We start from the raw sequence: 16209 nt of genomic DNA, 5'->3' as shown, positions 1-16209 counted from the left end.
GGAGTGAGAATGGGAGCAAGCCACAGTAGGTGGACAATAAACGCTATTATTATCATATGGTCAGAGCCAAGTGAGGACTGAGGCCTCTCTGAAGTGGCGACTCGAGGGCTGTTTAGAGTTGGATAGGTTTCATGGAATAGGGAGGGCATTCCAGGAGGGAACAGCCTGGGCAAAGCCTTGGAGGGTAGAAGTGTAAAGGCAGTAAGGAAACCTATGTGGCTGTGTGAAGAGTATGGCTTGGGATAACCCTGTGGTTAGAAAGGCAGACTGAGGCCAGATCAGGGAGAGCCTTGAATGTCAACCCAACACATTTAAACTTAATCCTTAGGCAGTAGGGAGACAATGAATGTTTTTGAACAAAGGTGGCAACCTAAGAAGTAGTATTATTTTATTTTATTTTATTTTGTTTTATTTTATTTTATTTTTGAGATGGAATTTTGCTCTTGTTGCCCCGGCTGGAGTGCAGTGAGGTGATCTCGGCTCATTGCAACCTCCGCCTTCCGGTTTCAAGCGATACTCCTGCCTCAGCCTCCGGAGTAGCTGGGACTATAGGCACACGCCACCACGCCCAGCTAATTTTTTGTATTTTTAGTAGAGATGGGGTTTCACCATGTTGGCCAGGATGGTCTAGATCTCTTGACCTCATGATCTGCCCACCCCGGCCTCCCAAAGTGCTGGGGTTACAGGCGTGAGACACTGCACCAGGCCAAGAAGTAGTATTTTAGAAAGGTCCATTTGATATGGATTTACCCTAATTAGCCAGAATTGTGCCACTGCACTCCAGCCTGGGTGACAAAAGCAAAATTCTGTCTAAAACCAAACCAAACCAAACCAAAACCACAAAAGCATGTCCCCTATCAGTGAAAAAAGAAAAAGAGTTAAGAGTGTACCTCCAATACAGACATATTCTTTTTTTTTTTTGAGATGGAGTCTTGCTCTTGTTAGCCAGGCTGGAGTGTAATGGCAATATCTCAGCTCACTGCAACATTTGCCTCCCAGGTTCAAGCGATTCTCCTGCCTCAACCTCCCCAGTAGCTGGGACTACAGGTGCCCACCACGATGCCCAGCTACTTTTTGAATTTTTAGTAGAAACAGGGTTTCACCGTGCTGGCCAGGGTGGCCTCGAACTCCTGACCTCAAATGATCCACCTGCCTCAGCCTCCCAGAGTGCAGAGATTACAGGTGCAAGCCACCGCACCTGGCCCTAGTTCTTATTTTTTGTGAAAAATAAAGATAAATACAAGATCCACTCTAATGTTTTCTTCCCACATCTCATTGACAAATGACTAATTGGCCCCTCTCACCCCAAGCTTCTGGGGGCTTCTGGGGGCAGGTGGAGTTGGTGGCCATCCTGCAGGCTGCTGGGCATCTGAGAAGAACTGGATTTGAGATTCTTCCCCCAGTGGCCTGGGCCTAGCAGGGGAGGGTCGTGGGCTGTAGCACCTCCCACAGCGCGGCCAGGCCTCCACTCCTTGAGCAGGGGGAGGGTGGTGAAGTTGAGCCGGGATTAGCAGGAGTCGGGAGGGAGGCTCCTAGACCTGCAGAGAAAGGGGTGCGATAGGCAAGGCACCATGCCTCTGCAGGATGAAACCCTCCGAGAGGTGTGGGCCTCTGACAGGTCTGGAAGTCTCCCATTTCGTGGTACCTGAACCCTGGGTGGCCTAGATGGAGGGGCTGGATGGGATTGGGAGGGAAGGGGAAGGGAGACAGGCTGATCCCTTTGCTACCCTCAGTGGGCATGAAGAAGAAAGCCTGAGCCCGGAGGCCCCGCGGCGCCCCAAGCAGGTATGCCACCCCACTCGGAAAGGAAGCAGAAAGATGTCCCCACTGTGCGTAAACCCACGCAGGGTAGGGGGTCTAGGGGTGGGACAGGTCCCCCTCAGCAGGATCTGGGGATTTGTGGGGAGAAAGGGCTGTTTGGGGGCTTGGGGTTTCCAGGAGAGGAATTGGGACTTTGGAGCATTGGATATGGCCACGATGCATGGAAGGGGTCATCCTTCCTCACTCCAAGAAGGGGGCTGCAGTTCCCCCGGATAATCTGCAGTTATTTCTGGCGGCTCAAGGGATTAGAGGGGGATGGGCAGGCCTCAGCGCCCCCCTTTCTTTCCTCGCCCTCCTCTTGACCCCCGTTCCGCAGCGACCCGCCTCGGCACAGAGGCTAAGGAAGAAGAGGACAGAGGCTCCGGAATCCCCCTGCCCCACGGGATCCAAGCCCCGGAAGCCCGGAGGTGGGCGGGGTGCAGAGCCCTGGTGGACCCCCAGGGTGTGGGCTGCGGAAGGGAGGGGCCTGAGGGCCGGCGCGGGTGTTGCCGAGCCCTGGAACAGGGGGAGGGGGCGGGGAGTGATGAGGGGGTATTGGGTTTGGGGTTGGGATAGAAGGGGGTAGGAGTGGGGTAGAAGGGGGTGGGGGTGGAGGTAGAATAGAAGGGGGTGGGAGGCCGAATGGAAGCCTGGGAGAAGTGTTGAAAATGGAAACAGCCCAGGGGAGACCCCTAGGGTGAGGAGCCTGAGGGGAAGCGCCCAGGCTTGGGGGTAGGGGGTAGAGGCTCTGCCTCACGGAGCCCTGGATGGGACCCCGTCTGAACCCCTCATCTCAGCTGGGCGGAAGGGGAGGCCGCGGGAGGAGCCTTCCCCAGACCCAGCCCAGGCCCGGGCGCCGCAGACGGTCTACGCCAGGTTCCTCAGGGACCCCGAGGCCAAGAAGCGCGACCCCCGGGAAACCTTTCTCGTAGCCCGTGCCCCAGACGCGGAGGACGGTGAGAGAGGGCCCCAGGGACGCGGGTGAGGGGGCGGTGGAGCTAAGGAGAGAAGGGGCTGGCTGGACGGGAAGGACCCAGAGAAGCAGAAAACCATTGTAATCAAACAGCCCCCTCTTTTCTGGCTTTGTCTTTGAGCCAGGTATTGTGCTAAGCACCAACTACGAGAGGGTCATTCCTTTGTTCCCCTCCACCACCACTGTACAGCTGGAGAAACTGAGTCATAGAGCCCTTAAGGGTTTTGCCTTAAACAACAGTTAGGAGCCAGAAGTAGCCCAGATGGGTCTGACTCAAGGTCAGAAACAGACAAGGTCAGGGAGAAGCAGAGTGGATGCAGGGAGAAGGGGAAACAAGAGGCAAGGGGAGTGTGTAAGGAGAGGAGGGTCTCAGGGAGAGAGAGGGAGGGCATTTCCCCAGGACAGGAGTCCTCCAACCCCAGCCACTCCCCTGACTTGCAGACCCTGAAGGCTGCCAGTCACCCTCATTCTTCTGGGAAGGTGCCACGTCTCCGGTTCTTGTTTCAGAAGGGCAGGCTCCCCTCCTGGTGCCCATGCACCACTTCCTAGCAGTCTGGAGGGACTGGGCTCCCCAGATAAGGAGGGCCCCGCTCAAACTCCCATTATGAAGAGTTTCTACCTACAGAGGAGGAGGAGGAAGAGGAGGATGAGGATGACGAGGAAGAGGAGGCAGAGGAAAAGAAAGAGAAAATCCTTCTGCCTCCCAAGAAGCCTCTGAAAGAGAAGAGCTCTGCAGACCTGAAGGAGAGGAGGGCCAAGGCCCAGGGCCCAAGGGGTGGGTGCTGGGGGTGCTGAGAGCTCACGGGGATGCAGAAGAGCTCTGTCCTTGGGGGGCTTGGTGTCTCACTGAGACACAGCGATCGAGGCCTCAAAAGGAATCCAGTACTGTGACTGGAGGGTTTTTCCTCTGATGGTTTCTCTCCCACATGGTCCTTAAGGACACAGACCAATATATGCCCCTACCCCTGGCCCCACTGCCCCTGCCCCTTGAGCTCTGTGAGACAGAGGAGGACAGAGGATTCTAGTTTTCTTTGTGATTTTTGTTTAGTTTTTGTTTTAACTCAATGGAAATTGTTATGATTTTTATAAAAGTATCAAAGTGATTACAGTAAAAAGAAATCAGTGAATCGATGCTGTGACGGTATCCTGGCCCTGGGCACCTTACCTGATAGGGACCAGCAGCCTGGCCTAGAGCTAGGACCTTGGGCCTCTGAGGCAGGGAGAGCACATTCTGTAGCGGTGACCAGAGAAGGTTTCCTGGAGGACACGGGACAAAAGGCAGGATTCAGAGGCTTGGTTAGAAGGCCTGGTGTTCATTCATTCGGGAACTGCTAGTTAAGCTCCTGGTCTTTGCCCAGAGCTTTTTTGGCCTCAGGGAAAGAAAAACCAAGATGAGCAGAAGTCACAAAAATTAGCCGGGCTAATTTTTGGGCCAAGTCCCAGCTACTTGGGCGGCTGAGGCACAAGAATCACTTGAACCCGGGAGGTGGAGGTTGCAGTGAGCTGAGATCCTGCCACTGCATTCCAGCCTGGGCAACAGCGAGACTGTCTCAAAAAAAGAAAGAAAGAAAAGAAAAAGACAGCAGGCTGTGGGCCCCTGTCAAGCTTTCAGCCTCCCTGGGGACTACAGGGAGGACAAGAGAGTTGGAAGGCAGCCTTCAGCCCCAGTAGACACCTTATTTGCCTGACCCCCATCTTCCATCTCCAGGAGACCTGGGAAGCCCTAACCCCCCGCCGAAAGCTCTGCGTGTTAGGAATAAGGAAGCCCCAGCAGGGGAGGGGACCAAGATGAGAAAGACCAAGAAGAAAGGTGAGCCCAGCCCAGGGAGGAACAGGGAACTCTAGCTGCGCTGGGGGTTGTGACACTTTCACATCCACACATGCAGGGTCTGGGGAGGCCGACAAGGACCCCTCAGGGAGCCCAGCCAGTGCGAGGAAGAGCCCAGCAGCCATGTTTCTGGTTGGGGAAGGCAGTCCTGACAAGAAAGCCCTGAAGAAGAAAGGTGGATGGCAAGGGCTTCTGGTGTGGTGACATCCTGAGGTGGTCCTGGGGGCGGGGAGCTGGAGGGTCCTTACATCATACGGGACCGTGCTAGGTAAGGAGTTTTCGAGGTCTAGAGTCAGACAATGTGCGGGGCATCTTGACCCCCGCATTGATAGCTGTGTGGACTCAAGCAGGTGTCTTAGCCTTTCTGAGCTCTAATAATAACATGGAGTCGACTCTTGTGGTTGTGGGGAGCATCCAAGTAAGACACGGGTGTTGGAAGCACTTTGCAAACCAGGGTGAGGAGTTCACAACCTTGTTTCCCCCTCCATGCCCAGGCACTCCCAAAGGCGGGAGGAAGGAGGAAGAAGAGGAAGAGGAGGCAGCTACGGTGACAAAGAACAGCAATCAAAAGGGCAAAGCCAAAGGAAAAGGCAAAAAGGTTGGGGCCCAGAGGGGCAGGGGGGCTGAGGTCCCTTCAGGGAGCAGAGGCAAGGGCCTGGACTTGGGATCCTAGAGGGTGGGGGCTTGGAGCCACTTGAGGTTAGAACCTTGGCTCCCCCTCTTGTGACAGGATATAAGGACAAAGGAAACCAGGTTTGTGCAAACAGAGGAGGCGTCTGTGGGGTCACCAAGCCAGGACTTGCCATGCAAGGGCCTTATGTCATCTGGGCTCTCTGAGGCCTCCCCTCTGGAGCGTAACCACCAGACAGCCAGAGATGCCCCCACGCCCCCCCCATGTTTTTTGTGCCAGGGAGGAGGAGCACGCAGGCAGAGAGGCAGATGAAGACTGACTGATAGTCAGCTGCACCGGTTGTTAAAATGTTTCCACCCTACTGCCCTGAGCTCCCCAGGCACTTTCACCCACCTTACCCAGGACCTCCCAACCTCCCAGCAACTAAACACTCCAGCAACAAAAGGGTTAACACTGCCCATCAGGGGCCTCCTGGTTTCTCCTCCAGGCTTACCAGTAGGCATCTTCATGGCGAACAGGTTGTTAAATATTTTGAATATTGCCCCTGCTCCCAAACAGGACTCAGACACCAACACACAAAAGCTGGAGTAAGCAGGACAGGGAGGTCCAACTGAGAGAAAGTAACAAAAATCTTCAAGGAACAGGTTTCCCCCAGTGGGGAGATCATCACAAGGACAGGGCCTGGATTTTAGCTTTGTAGGTTTATTAGTTTGTGCAGGAGTGGTCAGGTCTGGGGGGACTGATTCACATTAACCAAGATCACCAGATGCTGATGTACAAACTGAAAGGCCAGTTTACTGTCTCCTGGGGGGAATGTAACTGCAGAAGAGCCTTCAGTACAGTAGGCTCTTGAAATTCGCAGCTGCTGAAGTGTTTGAATAAGTTCTGGCTTTCTCCACATCGTGTTCCAAACCTAGTCTTTTGTTTCCCAAGTTTCTTCTGGGACAGCCTAGCCTAGAGAACAGGTGATCACTTGTCCCTGAGCTGAGGATTCACTGCTCCACATCAGCCTCCCTCAAACACACTGCAAACCTGTGCTCAACAAAAACAGCTATGGCCAGGAGGGTGGCTCACGCCTGCAATCCCAGCACTTTGGGAGGAGGAGGCAGACGGGTCACTTGAAGTCAGGAGTTCGAGACCAGCCTGGGCAACATTGTGAAATCCCATCTCTACTAAAAATACAAAAATTATCAGGGCATGGTGGTGCACACCTGTAGTCCCAGCTACTTGGGAGGATGAGGCAGGAGAATCGCTTGAACTCAGGAGGTAGAGGTTTCAGTGAGCCGAGATTGCACTACTGCATTCCAGCCTGGGTGACAAGAGCGAGGCTCCGTCTCAAAAAAATAAAAAATAAATTTAAAAAAAAACAGCCAACCACAGCACATCAGGGATTCTTCGTGGCTCCCAAATAGGATTGAACCCTCAAATACAGACACCCAGGCTGGCAGTCCATGCTTGCCCCTGTTGGGAAAGTTGGGCTTAGACTCTTGGCTCCCTTCCTCTGAGGGACAGAACATGAAGACAAAGGGCACCAAGTTTGTGAGAACAGAAGGGGCTGTTGTGGGGTCACCGGGCCACCCTAGGGTTTTATGTCACCAAATTGTTCTTAGGAGTTTCTCAATGAGCAAAGTAAGCTTACATATTCATTCATGCATTAACTATGCATTGCTGTGTAACAAATCACCCCAAACTGAGTATCTTAAAAACAACATTTACTTTCTTATTCAATTTCTGAGAGCCAGAAATCTAGGAGTGGCTTAGCAGAGTAGTTCCGGCTCAGGGTCTCTGAGGAAGTTGCAGTCAAAATGTCAGCTGGTGCTTCGGTCACTCTGAAGGCTTCACTGGAAATGAAGGATCCACTTCTAAAATAGTTCCCTGTGGTGGGTGTTAGCTGGAGATCTCAGTTCCTTCCTACAGGGACCTCTCCTGGATTCTGCTTGAGTGTTCTTTTTTTATTATTTTTTAAATTTTATTTATTTTTTTGCTTCTTATGCTTCATAAGTGTTCTTATGCTTATCTATTTTTTGCTTCAGAGTGTTCTTATGACATGGCAGACAACTTCTCCCAAAGTTCAAGAGACAGAAAGCCATGTAGAAGTCACAATATCTATTATGACCTAACCTTGGAAGTGGCCCATGATCACTTCTGCCATATTCTACTGGTCACAGGGAGCAATCCTGGTATGCAGTGGGAGGAGACTACATAAAGTCACAAATACCAGGAGACAGGGATCATTGGGTGCCATCTTACGATAGTGAATATCATCTTGACTATGGTATTCATTATTTACTATATGCTAACAGTAAGAGTGGCAGCTAACACTTCCATAGTACTTAGAACATAGCAGTCCATTCTGTTAGCCCCACTTCACTGCCTGAGACAGTGTGCAAAGGAGGGAGGGAAGGTCTTTCTTTTTTTTTTTTGAGACGGAGTCTCGCTCTGTGGTGCAGACTGGAGTGCAGTGGCCGGATCTCAGCTCACTGCAAGCTCCGCCTCCCGGGTTCAGGCCATTCTTCTGCCTCAGCCTCCCGAGTAGCTGGGACTGCAGGCGAGTAGCTGGGACTGCAGGCGCCCGCCACCGCGCCCGGCTAGTAGGAGGGAAGGTCTTTCTAAAGGCTCTGGACCTCATAGGAGACTGGACAGAACTCATGCCTCAGCCCCACCTCTTACTAGTTATGTGAACTTGGGCAAGTGACTTAACTTCTCTAAGCCTCAGCTTCTTCAGCTACACAATGGGGATGACTACCGCGGTGGGGTGATAAGAGGATGAAATGAGTAAATATTTGGAAAGTACTTGGAACCATGGCACCCTGATAGAATTTATGCAAGCATTTGTTAAATACAAAGGGAAGGCCTGTCCCAGGTATCCACCCCTACTATACCTACTTCTCAGATGAGAAAATTGAGTTACAGTGTGGTGAAACTTAACAGTTAAGACAGTTAGTGGTGAAACTAGGATTTGAACCTAGACAGTCTGGCTCCAAAGCGTGTGCTCCTAACCACAAGCTAAGCAGAATAAAAATAAATCACAGAGCTCCCCAGAGCCTCCTAACTTGGCGGTGCTGGGCTGCCAGGTAGCGTGAGGGGCAGTGGCGTCCCAGCCTCCAGGGATGCGGCCCCTGCTCCAGCCAGCCTCTCTGTTCTCTCCGCACACAGAAAGCGGTGAGTTGTCCTGCCGGGCTGCCCGTGTCTCAGCATTGGGACCTGCTGGGGGCGGGGGAGCTGGTGGTCTAGGGCTGATAGACCCTCTGCCCCCACCCAGAAGGAGGAGAGGGCCCCGTCTCCCCCCGTGGAGGTGGACGAACCCCGGGAGTTTGTGCTCCGGCCTGCCCCCCAGGGCCGCACGGTGCGCTGCCGGCTGACCCGGGACAAGAAGGGCATGGATCGAGGCATGTATCCCTCGTACTTCCTGCACCTGGACTCAGAGAAGAAGGTGGGTGGGGAGAGGCAGCAGAGGAGGGAGGGTGGAGGGGTCCGGGATGGGGGCCAGGGGACAAACGGGCCTGCTTTCTCCCCGCCGCTCACCTCTATCCCTTCCCACCTTCTCTTCCCATCCTCTCACCTGTCTCCCCTTTTCCCCAGGTGTTCCTCTTGGCTGGCAGGAAACGAAAACGGAGCAAGACAGCCAATTACCTCATCTCCAGCGACCCTACCAATCTGTCCCGAGCGGGGGAGAATTTCATCGGGAAGCTGAGGTGGGGCTGGGCTTCCTGGGGCGGAGGGGTGGGGGGTGCTTGGGTCAGCAAGAAGGCCATAGCCAGTCATCTCTGTCCTGCTGTGCCTGGCAGGGCACCCACCACAATGGGCACCCTGGAAACATCCCCTAGCCTCGGGCCTCTCACTTTGATGTACATAGATCGTTTGGGGAGCTTATTAAAATGTTTCAATGTGTGGGGTGGGCCCGGGAGTTACTTTTTTAATGAGCACCCAGGCGATGCCCACACTGCTGCCAGCACAGGGCTTCACTTGGAGCAGGGCATAAGTTCCACGAGGGCAGGCACTGTGCCTGTCTTGTTTAGGGCTCAGTTCCTAGCACTGAACACATATTAGCTCAACAAGTATTTACTGATCAAATGAATGAACATATATTCAGCACTATCCTGTGCTGTCTTCCCATACATCTCATCTCATCCTCACCAGGAATGTGAGCGCTGAAGGAAGGGGACGCCTGAGTCAGGCCTTATTTCTTAAATGTATGTATTTAGGCTGGGCGCAGTGGCTCATGCCTGTATTCCCAGCATTTTGGGAGGACGAGGCAGGTGGATCACTTGAGGTCAGAAATCCGAGACCAGCCTGGCCAACATGGTGAAACCCTGTCACTACCAAAAATACAAAAATTAGCCGGGCATGGTGGCACACACCTGGAGTCCCAGCTACCTGGGAGGTTGAGGTGGGAGAATCTCTTGAACCCAAGAGGTGGAGGTTGCAGTGAGCTGAAATCATGCCACTGCACTTCAGCCTGGGCAACAGACCAAGACCCTGTCTCAAAAATAAATGAATAAATAAATGTATGTATTTAACAAAACTTTTATAAGGCCTAATTATGTGTCAGGTATAATTCTAAGTCACTTCCAAATGTTAACCCATTCAATCCTCTTACTGTCCAAATGAGGGAAATGCTGTTGCTCAGTCCATTTTGGGACGCTGGGGCTCAGAGAGTTTAAATACCTTGCCCAAGATCTCACAGCTAGTAATAGTAAGAGATGGGGTTGGGATTTTAACATTGCCTAGTCTCCTTGTAGATTCAGACTTTATTTATTTATTTATTTATTTATTTATTTATTTATTTATTTATTTTTTATTTATTTTGGCGTGCACTCTGTCGCCCACGCTGGAGTGCAATGATGTGATCATGGCCGTGGCTCACTGCAGCCTCGACCTCCCAGGCCCAAGTGATCCTCCCACCTTAGCCTCTTGAGTAGCTGGGACTACAGGCACATGCCACGGTGCCTAGATAATTTGGTGGGTGGGGGAGCGGGTATTTTTTGTAGAGACGGGGTTGCCTGCCACGTTGCCCAGGCTGGTTTCAAACTCCTGGACTCAAGCGATCCTCCCTCCTCTGATTCCCAAAGTGCTGAGATTACAAGCTTGAGCCACCATGCCCTGGGTTGGGCCAGCATTTAAAAAGACCTCTGCATAGGGGGAAGCATGGGGCAGGGAACATGAATTGCTCAGTTCTAAGAAACCCCCAACCTTATAGGAAGCTCTCTAAACTGCTTGGCTGTGTGGAAGGGGCCTGGGGCAGGGATGTAGGCCCCCCCAGCCCCGCCCCAAGCTCTACCCTGCTTGCAGGTCCAACCTCCTGGGGAATCGCTTCACGGTCTTTGACAACGGGCAGAACCCACAGCGTGGGTACAGCACTAACGTGGCAAGCCTTCGGCAGGAGCTGGCAGCTGTGATCTATGTGAGGACTCCACCTGTCCCCCATGCCAGGCTGCTCCCCTTACAGGGGCTGGCCTCACAGGCATCTGTTTCCTTCCCAGGAAACCAACGTGCTGGGCTTCCGTGGCCCCCGGCGCATGACCGTCATCATTCCTGGCATGAGTGCGGAGAACGAGAGGGTCCCCATCAGGCCCCGAAATGTGAGCCCCGCACCTCAATGGCCCCTGGCTCCCTATTTGAGAAACAGGGAGTTGGGGCTCAGCTTAGGAAATAGCCAACTCCCTGGGCACGTTCATCACCCTCCAACACAAACTCATTCTGATCACCTATGGAATGGATTTGGGCTTTTGTAATCGAATTCACTGAAAAACCACAATAGGCTTTTTGGTTGTCTGCGGAGTTTACTTCAAATTCATATATTACATCCATTCATATCTTCATTGACCACACATATCGAGTGCTAAGTATTATCCTAGGCACCTGGAAGACATCAGTGGACAAAACAAAGATCTGCCCCACCCCGCTGAAGCTGGCATTATATTGGGAGGAGAGTGACAGTAGACAATAATTGTGATAAATAAGTAAATTATGGAGCATACTGGAAGGTGGTAAGTGCTATGGGGAAAAACATCAGACCAGGTGCAGTGGCTCACACCTGTAACCCCAGCACTTTGGGAGGCCAAGGCGGGCGGATCACCTGAAGTCAGGAGTTTGAGACCAGCCTGGCCAACATGGCTAAACCCTATCTCTACTAAATATACAAAAATTAGCCGGGTGTAGTGGTGGGCACCTGTAATCTCACCTGTTTACTCAGGAGGCTGACGCAGGGAGTATTGCTTGAACCCAGGAGGCACAGGTTGCAGTGAGCCAAGATCGCGCCATTGCACTCCAGCCTTGGCGACAGAGCGAGACTCCGTCTCAAAAATTTAAAAAATGTTGCTGGGCACGGTGGCTCACGCTTGTGACCCCAGCATTTTGGGAGGCCAAGCCCGGCAGATCACAAGGTCAGGAGTTTGAGACCAGCCTGGCCAACATGGTAAAATCCCGTCTCTACTAAAAATACAAAAATTAACTGGGTGTAGTGACAGGCGCCTGTAATCCTAGCTACTCAAGAGGCTGAGGCAGGAGAATCGCTTGAACCCCACAGGCAGAGGTTGCAGTGAGCCAAGATCACGCCACTGCACTCCAGCCTGGGCAATAGAGCTAGACTCCATCTCAAAATAAGTAAATAAATAATAAAAAAATAAAAAATTTTAAAAGAAAAAAGTCAAACAGGGGAAGGGAGATGACAAGTGTGTAAGTCTCAGTATTAAATATAGTTGTGAGAGCAGACCTCAATAAGAAGGTGAGGGAGTGAGCCTACGGATATCTGGGGGAAGAGCACCTGGGCAGAGGGAAGAGCCAGTGCAAGGGTCCTGTGGCAGGAGGGGGGCCTGGTGGGCTGGAGGGACCACTAGGTAACCAGTGTGGCTGGAGGGAGAGGAGGTCAGAAAGGTGAGGGTAAGGGGTAGACAGGGCCTGTAAAACTGGTTTTTGCTCTGAGAGAAATGGGAAGCCACAGCAGGGTTTTGAGCAAAGGAGTGACATGACTTGTTTTTTTTGAGATGGAGTCTCGCTCTGTCACCCAGGCTGGAGTGCAATGGCGTGATCACAGCTAACTGCAACCTCTACCTCCCAGGTTCAAGAGATTCTCCTGCCTCAGCCTCCTGAGTAGCTGGGATTACACGTGCCCACCACACCTAGCTAATTTTTGTATTTTCAGTAGAGATGGGGTTTTGCCATGATGGCCAGGCTGGTCTTGAACTCCTGACCTCAAGTGACCCACCTGCCTCAGCCTCCCAAAGTGCTAGGATTACAGGCCTGAGCCACTGTGCCCGGCCTTTTTTTTTTTTTTTTTTTTTTGAGAATGGGTCTCACTCTGGGTCTCACTCCAGCCCAGGCTGGAGTACAGTGGTATGATCACTGCTCACTGCAGCCTTGACATCCTGGCTTCAAACAGTGCTGCTTCCTGCCTCAGCCTCTCATGTAGCTGAGACCTTAGGCACATGCCACCATATCTGGCTAGTTTTTTGTAGAGCTGGGGTCTCACTTTGTTGCCCAGGCTGGTCTCAAACTCCTCAAGTGATCCTCTTGTCTCAAAAGTGTTGGGATTATATGCATGAGCCACCGTGCTTGGCATGACTTGTATTTTAAAAAGCAAAGGTTGTTTTGCGTGTGTATGTATGAGGCGTAATTTAAGATGCAGAGATGTTCTGGAGAGATGTGTCAGTCCTGTGCTCTGCTCTTTAGCACTGCAGGTCCAGTGAGTCCAGGATTTCAGAGGCTCTGGGTGACTCGCATGCCCCATCCTCACAGGAGACTGATGTCATTTTACTCATTTACAATGAAAGATAATACCCCTGTCAGCTGATCACACATCCTTCCCTGCTGGAAAGTCACAGCCCAGGCTGATCTGCAGGGCACCAGCCATGGGAAGCTCAGTCTTGAGGGTTCACTCAGCCTGTGGGCCCCACAGTTGCCCCTCCCATGCCTGGAATAAACACACAAATCCCCCAGAGGCAGCATCTCCTGCCCTTGTTTGGGCCCCGTAAGAAATGCCTAGTGCTGTTTTGGGTCTCTCTTCTGCCAATTACAGTGCAGTGGGAGGAATGGTAAGAGCAAGGTGTCATGGTCTCAGTTGACAGCTGAGACATGTAAATCAGATGGGGGGTGAGGAAGGCTTCTTGGAGGAGGTGATCTTGAGTGGCTCGCTCTAATCCATGAACGCTCTAATCCATGAACGTGAGCAGGCGACAAGGAAACTCAGGAAAGAAAGATCTTAAGGGCACATCATGCAGACCCTGCTCCTTCCTTTCAGAAACTCTCCTCCAAGTACACTTTCTCTTAACTGCAATTTACCTATCCATCTCCCCAGCTCAACTGTGTGCCCTTTGTAGGTCCGAGATTGGCTCATCCTGTCATTAGGTACCAGCGTGTGTCTGTCTCCTAAGACCGCTTGGGTATCAATGGCATGGAGCGCCTATGTGCCAGATACTCCTTGCCATTTTCCAGCCCTCCGCTTTGACATCCCAGAGACAAAGCCCCATTCTCACAGATGTGAACCCTGTCCACAAGGATGCCACAGATGCCAAACCTGTTCTCAGATGTCCTAATGGATGAAGATGTCCAGGCCACACCCCTGCGCACACAGGCCCAGGCCCCTTCTCTGGTCAGTCCTGAGCCATCTTAGTCACCTCTAACTGTCCTCTCCCTCTCTACCCCCGCGGGGCACCCCAGGCTAGTGACGGCCTGCTGGTGCGCTGGCAGAACAAGACACTGGAGAGCCTCATAGAACTGCACAACAAGCCACCTGTCTGGAACGATGACAGCGGCTCCTACACTCTCAACTTCCAAGGCCGAGTCACCCAGGCCTCAGTCAAGAACTTCCAGATTGTCCATGCTGATGATCGTGAGTACCTGAGGGCCCAGGTCTGGCTCTTCTCCACCACCCCCAGGACGCCGACCCTTATTCAAGCTCCCCTCACCCCCTCCCATACACACACCCCAACCGTTATCCCGAGAGCTGAGACATCCCACAAGGTCACTCTCTCCTCCATAGGCACTGACACTCCATAGGCACTGCTCTCAAGAGCCTCGATATTCTAAGCGGGTGTCTTGGGGCTCCTGATTCCAGGTTCCCATTCCAGCATTGGCCAGAGCAGTAGGTTAGATACTGGGACATTCTGCATAAGATTGTGTTGAAGGGAGGGTTGAGCTCCTAGAGTCTGAAAACCACTGACAGCCCAACTCCTCTTTGGTCAAAGAGGGTGCTGAGGCTCAGAGAGGGCAGCCCTTTGCCCAAAGTCTCTCAGCAACTTCTCCAGGAAGTGACACTGGCCCTCAAAATTTATTTCACAAAACTTACACGGTGCTTATTATGTGCCAGACACTGTTCTCGGGATTTTACAGATACTGAATCATCAAATCCCTTCAACATCCCTGTGAGGAGTGCCATTATTATCTCTATTTGGCAGGAAACTGAGGCACAGAGAGGTTAAGCAACTTGCCCATGGTCACATCACTAGCAGGAGGTAGAGCTGACAGTCAGGATCTCCAGTGGCCATGCTCTTAACTTCTTCAAGATGGTTGCCTTTTAGGGGCAGGGAATATTAAGCATTTTTGAGTGCCTACTCTGTGTCTTCTCTCAAGTGAGAGGTCAAAGGACTACCCTGGAAGGGTCAGGGAAACAAGGTGTCCCTCTTACAAGCCTTGGTTGGAAAGGCTTCCTTCCCACTAGGGTGAGGAAGTTTGGGGATGGCAGGGTATCTCCCATAGGCCTCTGGGTTCACAGGGTTGGACCAACATTGAGTGAGCCCCAACTCCATCCTAGAGATGTGCCCCCAGTGCCACCTGTCCTGTGGCCATGGGACTGCTCTCCAGATCATGTTTCTGGTGGAGCCTGGTCCACCTGAGTTTGGGGGTATTTTTAGCAACTTTCTGTCTCTATGTTGTGGGAGGTGCTGAGGTTGGGCTGGGAACCTGGATCAGAGAGGGGAGAAGTGCCCAGTGAGGCTGAGGAAGGGGACCAGGGGCTAGTCAAGGGGTGGAGCTGGAGTCTAAGGTGGGACTTCGTGGCTGGGGATAGGAGGAAAGAATGTGGCCAGAAACAACAGAGAAGTTGGGAAGGAAGAATTCTGGGCTTGGATAAATTTGACAGGGTCCCATAGTTAATCAGGTGCGAGCTCTAGGCATGGCCTGTGGCAGCAGCAGACAAGGCAGGGTCCCTGCCCCCAGGAGATTACAGTGTGACTGCAAAGCCATGTGGTGCTGGTGTGGAGTGAAATAGGAAGAGGGGATGGGTGTTGAGTAACTGAGATGGTGGCTGAGGGTTGGATCCCCAAGGCAAGGGAGAGACTGCCCCCAAGGTTGAGGGCACTGTCTGCCACGATGGCAGTCCAAGGAGGTCTCGGGCCGCCCCCACCCCGTCTTGTGTCCATAGCCGACTATATCGTGCTGCAGTTTGGCCGCGTGGCGGAGGACGCCTTCACCCTAGACTACCGGTACCCGCTGTGCGCCCTGCAGGCCTTCGCCATCGCCCTCTCCAGTTTCGACGGGAAGCTGGCCTGCGAATGACCCCAGCAGCCCCTCAGCGCCCCCAGAGCCCGTCAGCGTCGGGGGAAGGATTCAGTGGAGGCTTGCAGGGTCTGTCCAGCAAAGCCCCCGCGAAAAACTGCTCCTGTGTCCGGGCTGACCCCTCACTGCCTCTCGGTGACCTCCGTCCGCTCCCCAGCCTGGCACAGGCCGACGCAGGAGGAGCCTGGACAGCGGGTAGGACGGAGATGAAGAACATCTGGAGTTGGAGCCGCACATCTGGTCTCGGAGCTCGCCTGCGCCGCTGTGCCCCCCTCCTCCCCGAGCCCCAGTCACTTCCTGTCCGGGAGCAGTAGTCAGTGTTGTTTTAACCTCCCCTCTCCCCGGGACCGCGCTAGGGCTCCGAGGAGCTGGGGCGTGCTAGGAGGAGGGGGTAGGTGATGGGGGACGAGGGCCAGGCACCCACATCCCCAATAAAGCCGCGTCCTTGGCCAAGCGGAGCGGTGGTTCCTCAGCGCGTGCGGA

At 53.0% G+C, this 16209-nt stretch overlaps 1 protein-coding gene across 1 annotated transcript; it reads left to right on the top strand.

The window, feature by feature from the left end:
* Positions 1-1787: 1787 nt before the first annotated feature.
* TULP1 (TUB like protein 1) lies at positions 1788-16179 on the top strand. The gene is made up of 14 exons (XM_021937468.2): positions 1788-1848; positions 2138-2352; positions 2537-2756; positions 3399-3548; positions 4482-4583; positions 4660-4776; positions 5096-5199; positions 8389-8394; positions 8495-8665; positions 8815-8927; positions 10525-10636; positions 10716-10814; positions 13891-14062; positions 15593-16179. Exons 1-14 carry the CDS (start codon positions 1788-1790, stop codon positions 15724-15726), a joined length of 1776 nt encoding a protein of 591 aa, XP_021793160.1. The 3' UTR covers positions 15727-16179.
* The last annotated feature ends 30 nt before the right edge of the window (positions 16180-16209 follow it).

This window comes from Papio anubis, chromosome 6, assembly GCF_008728515.1.
Source record: "Papio anubis isolate 15944 chromosome 6, Panubis1.0, whole genome shotgun sequence".
Classification (NCBI taxonomy): Eukaryota; Metazoa; Chordata; class Mammalia; order Primates; family Cercopithecidae; genus Papio; species Papio anubis.
This window is presented reverse-complemented; position numbering and strand designations above follow the sequence as displayed.

What these genes read in the sequence shown, in the direction of transcription:
- TULP1 (XM_021937468.2), top strand. Translation starts at nt 1,788, where the DNA reads ATGCCACCCCACTCGGAAAGGAAGCAGAAAGATGTCCCCACTGTGCGT. An exon ending in TGTGCGTAAACCCACGCAGG is followed by an intron (nt 1,849 to 2,137) that starts GTAGGGGGTCTA and finishes CCCGTTCCGCAG; the next exon opens with CGACCCGCCTCGGCACAGAG. An exon ending in TCCCCATCAGGCCCCGAAAT is followed by an intron (nt 10,815 to 13,890) that starts GTGAGCCCCGCA and finishes GGGGCACCCCAG; the next exon opens with GCTAGTGACGGCCTGCTGGT.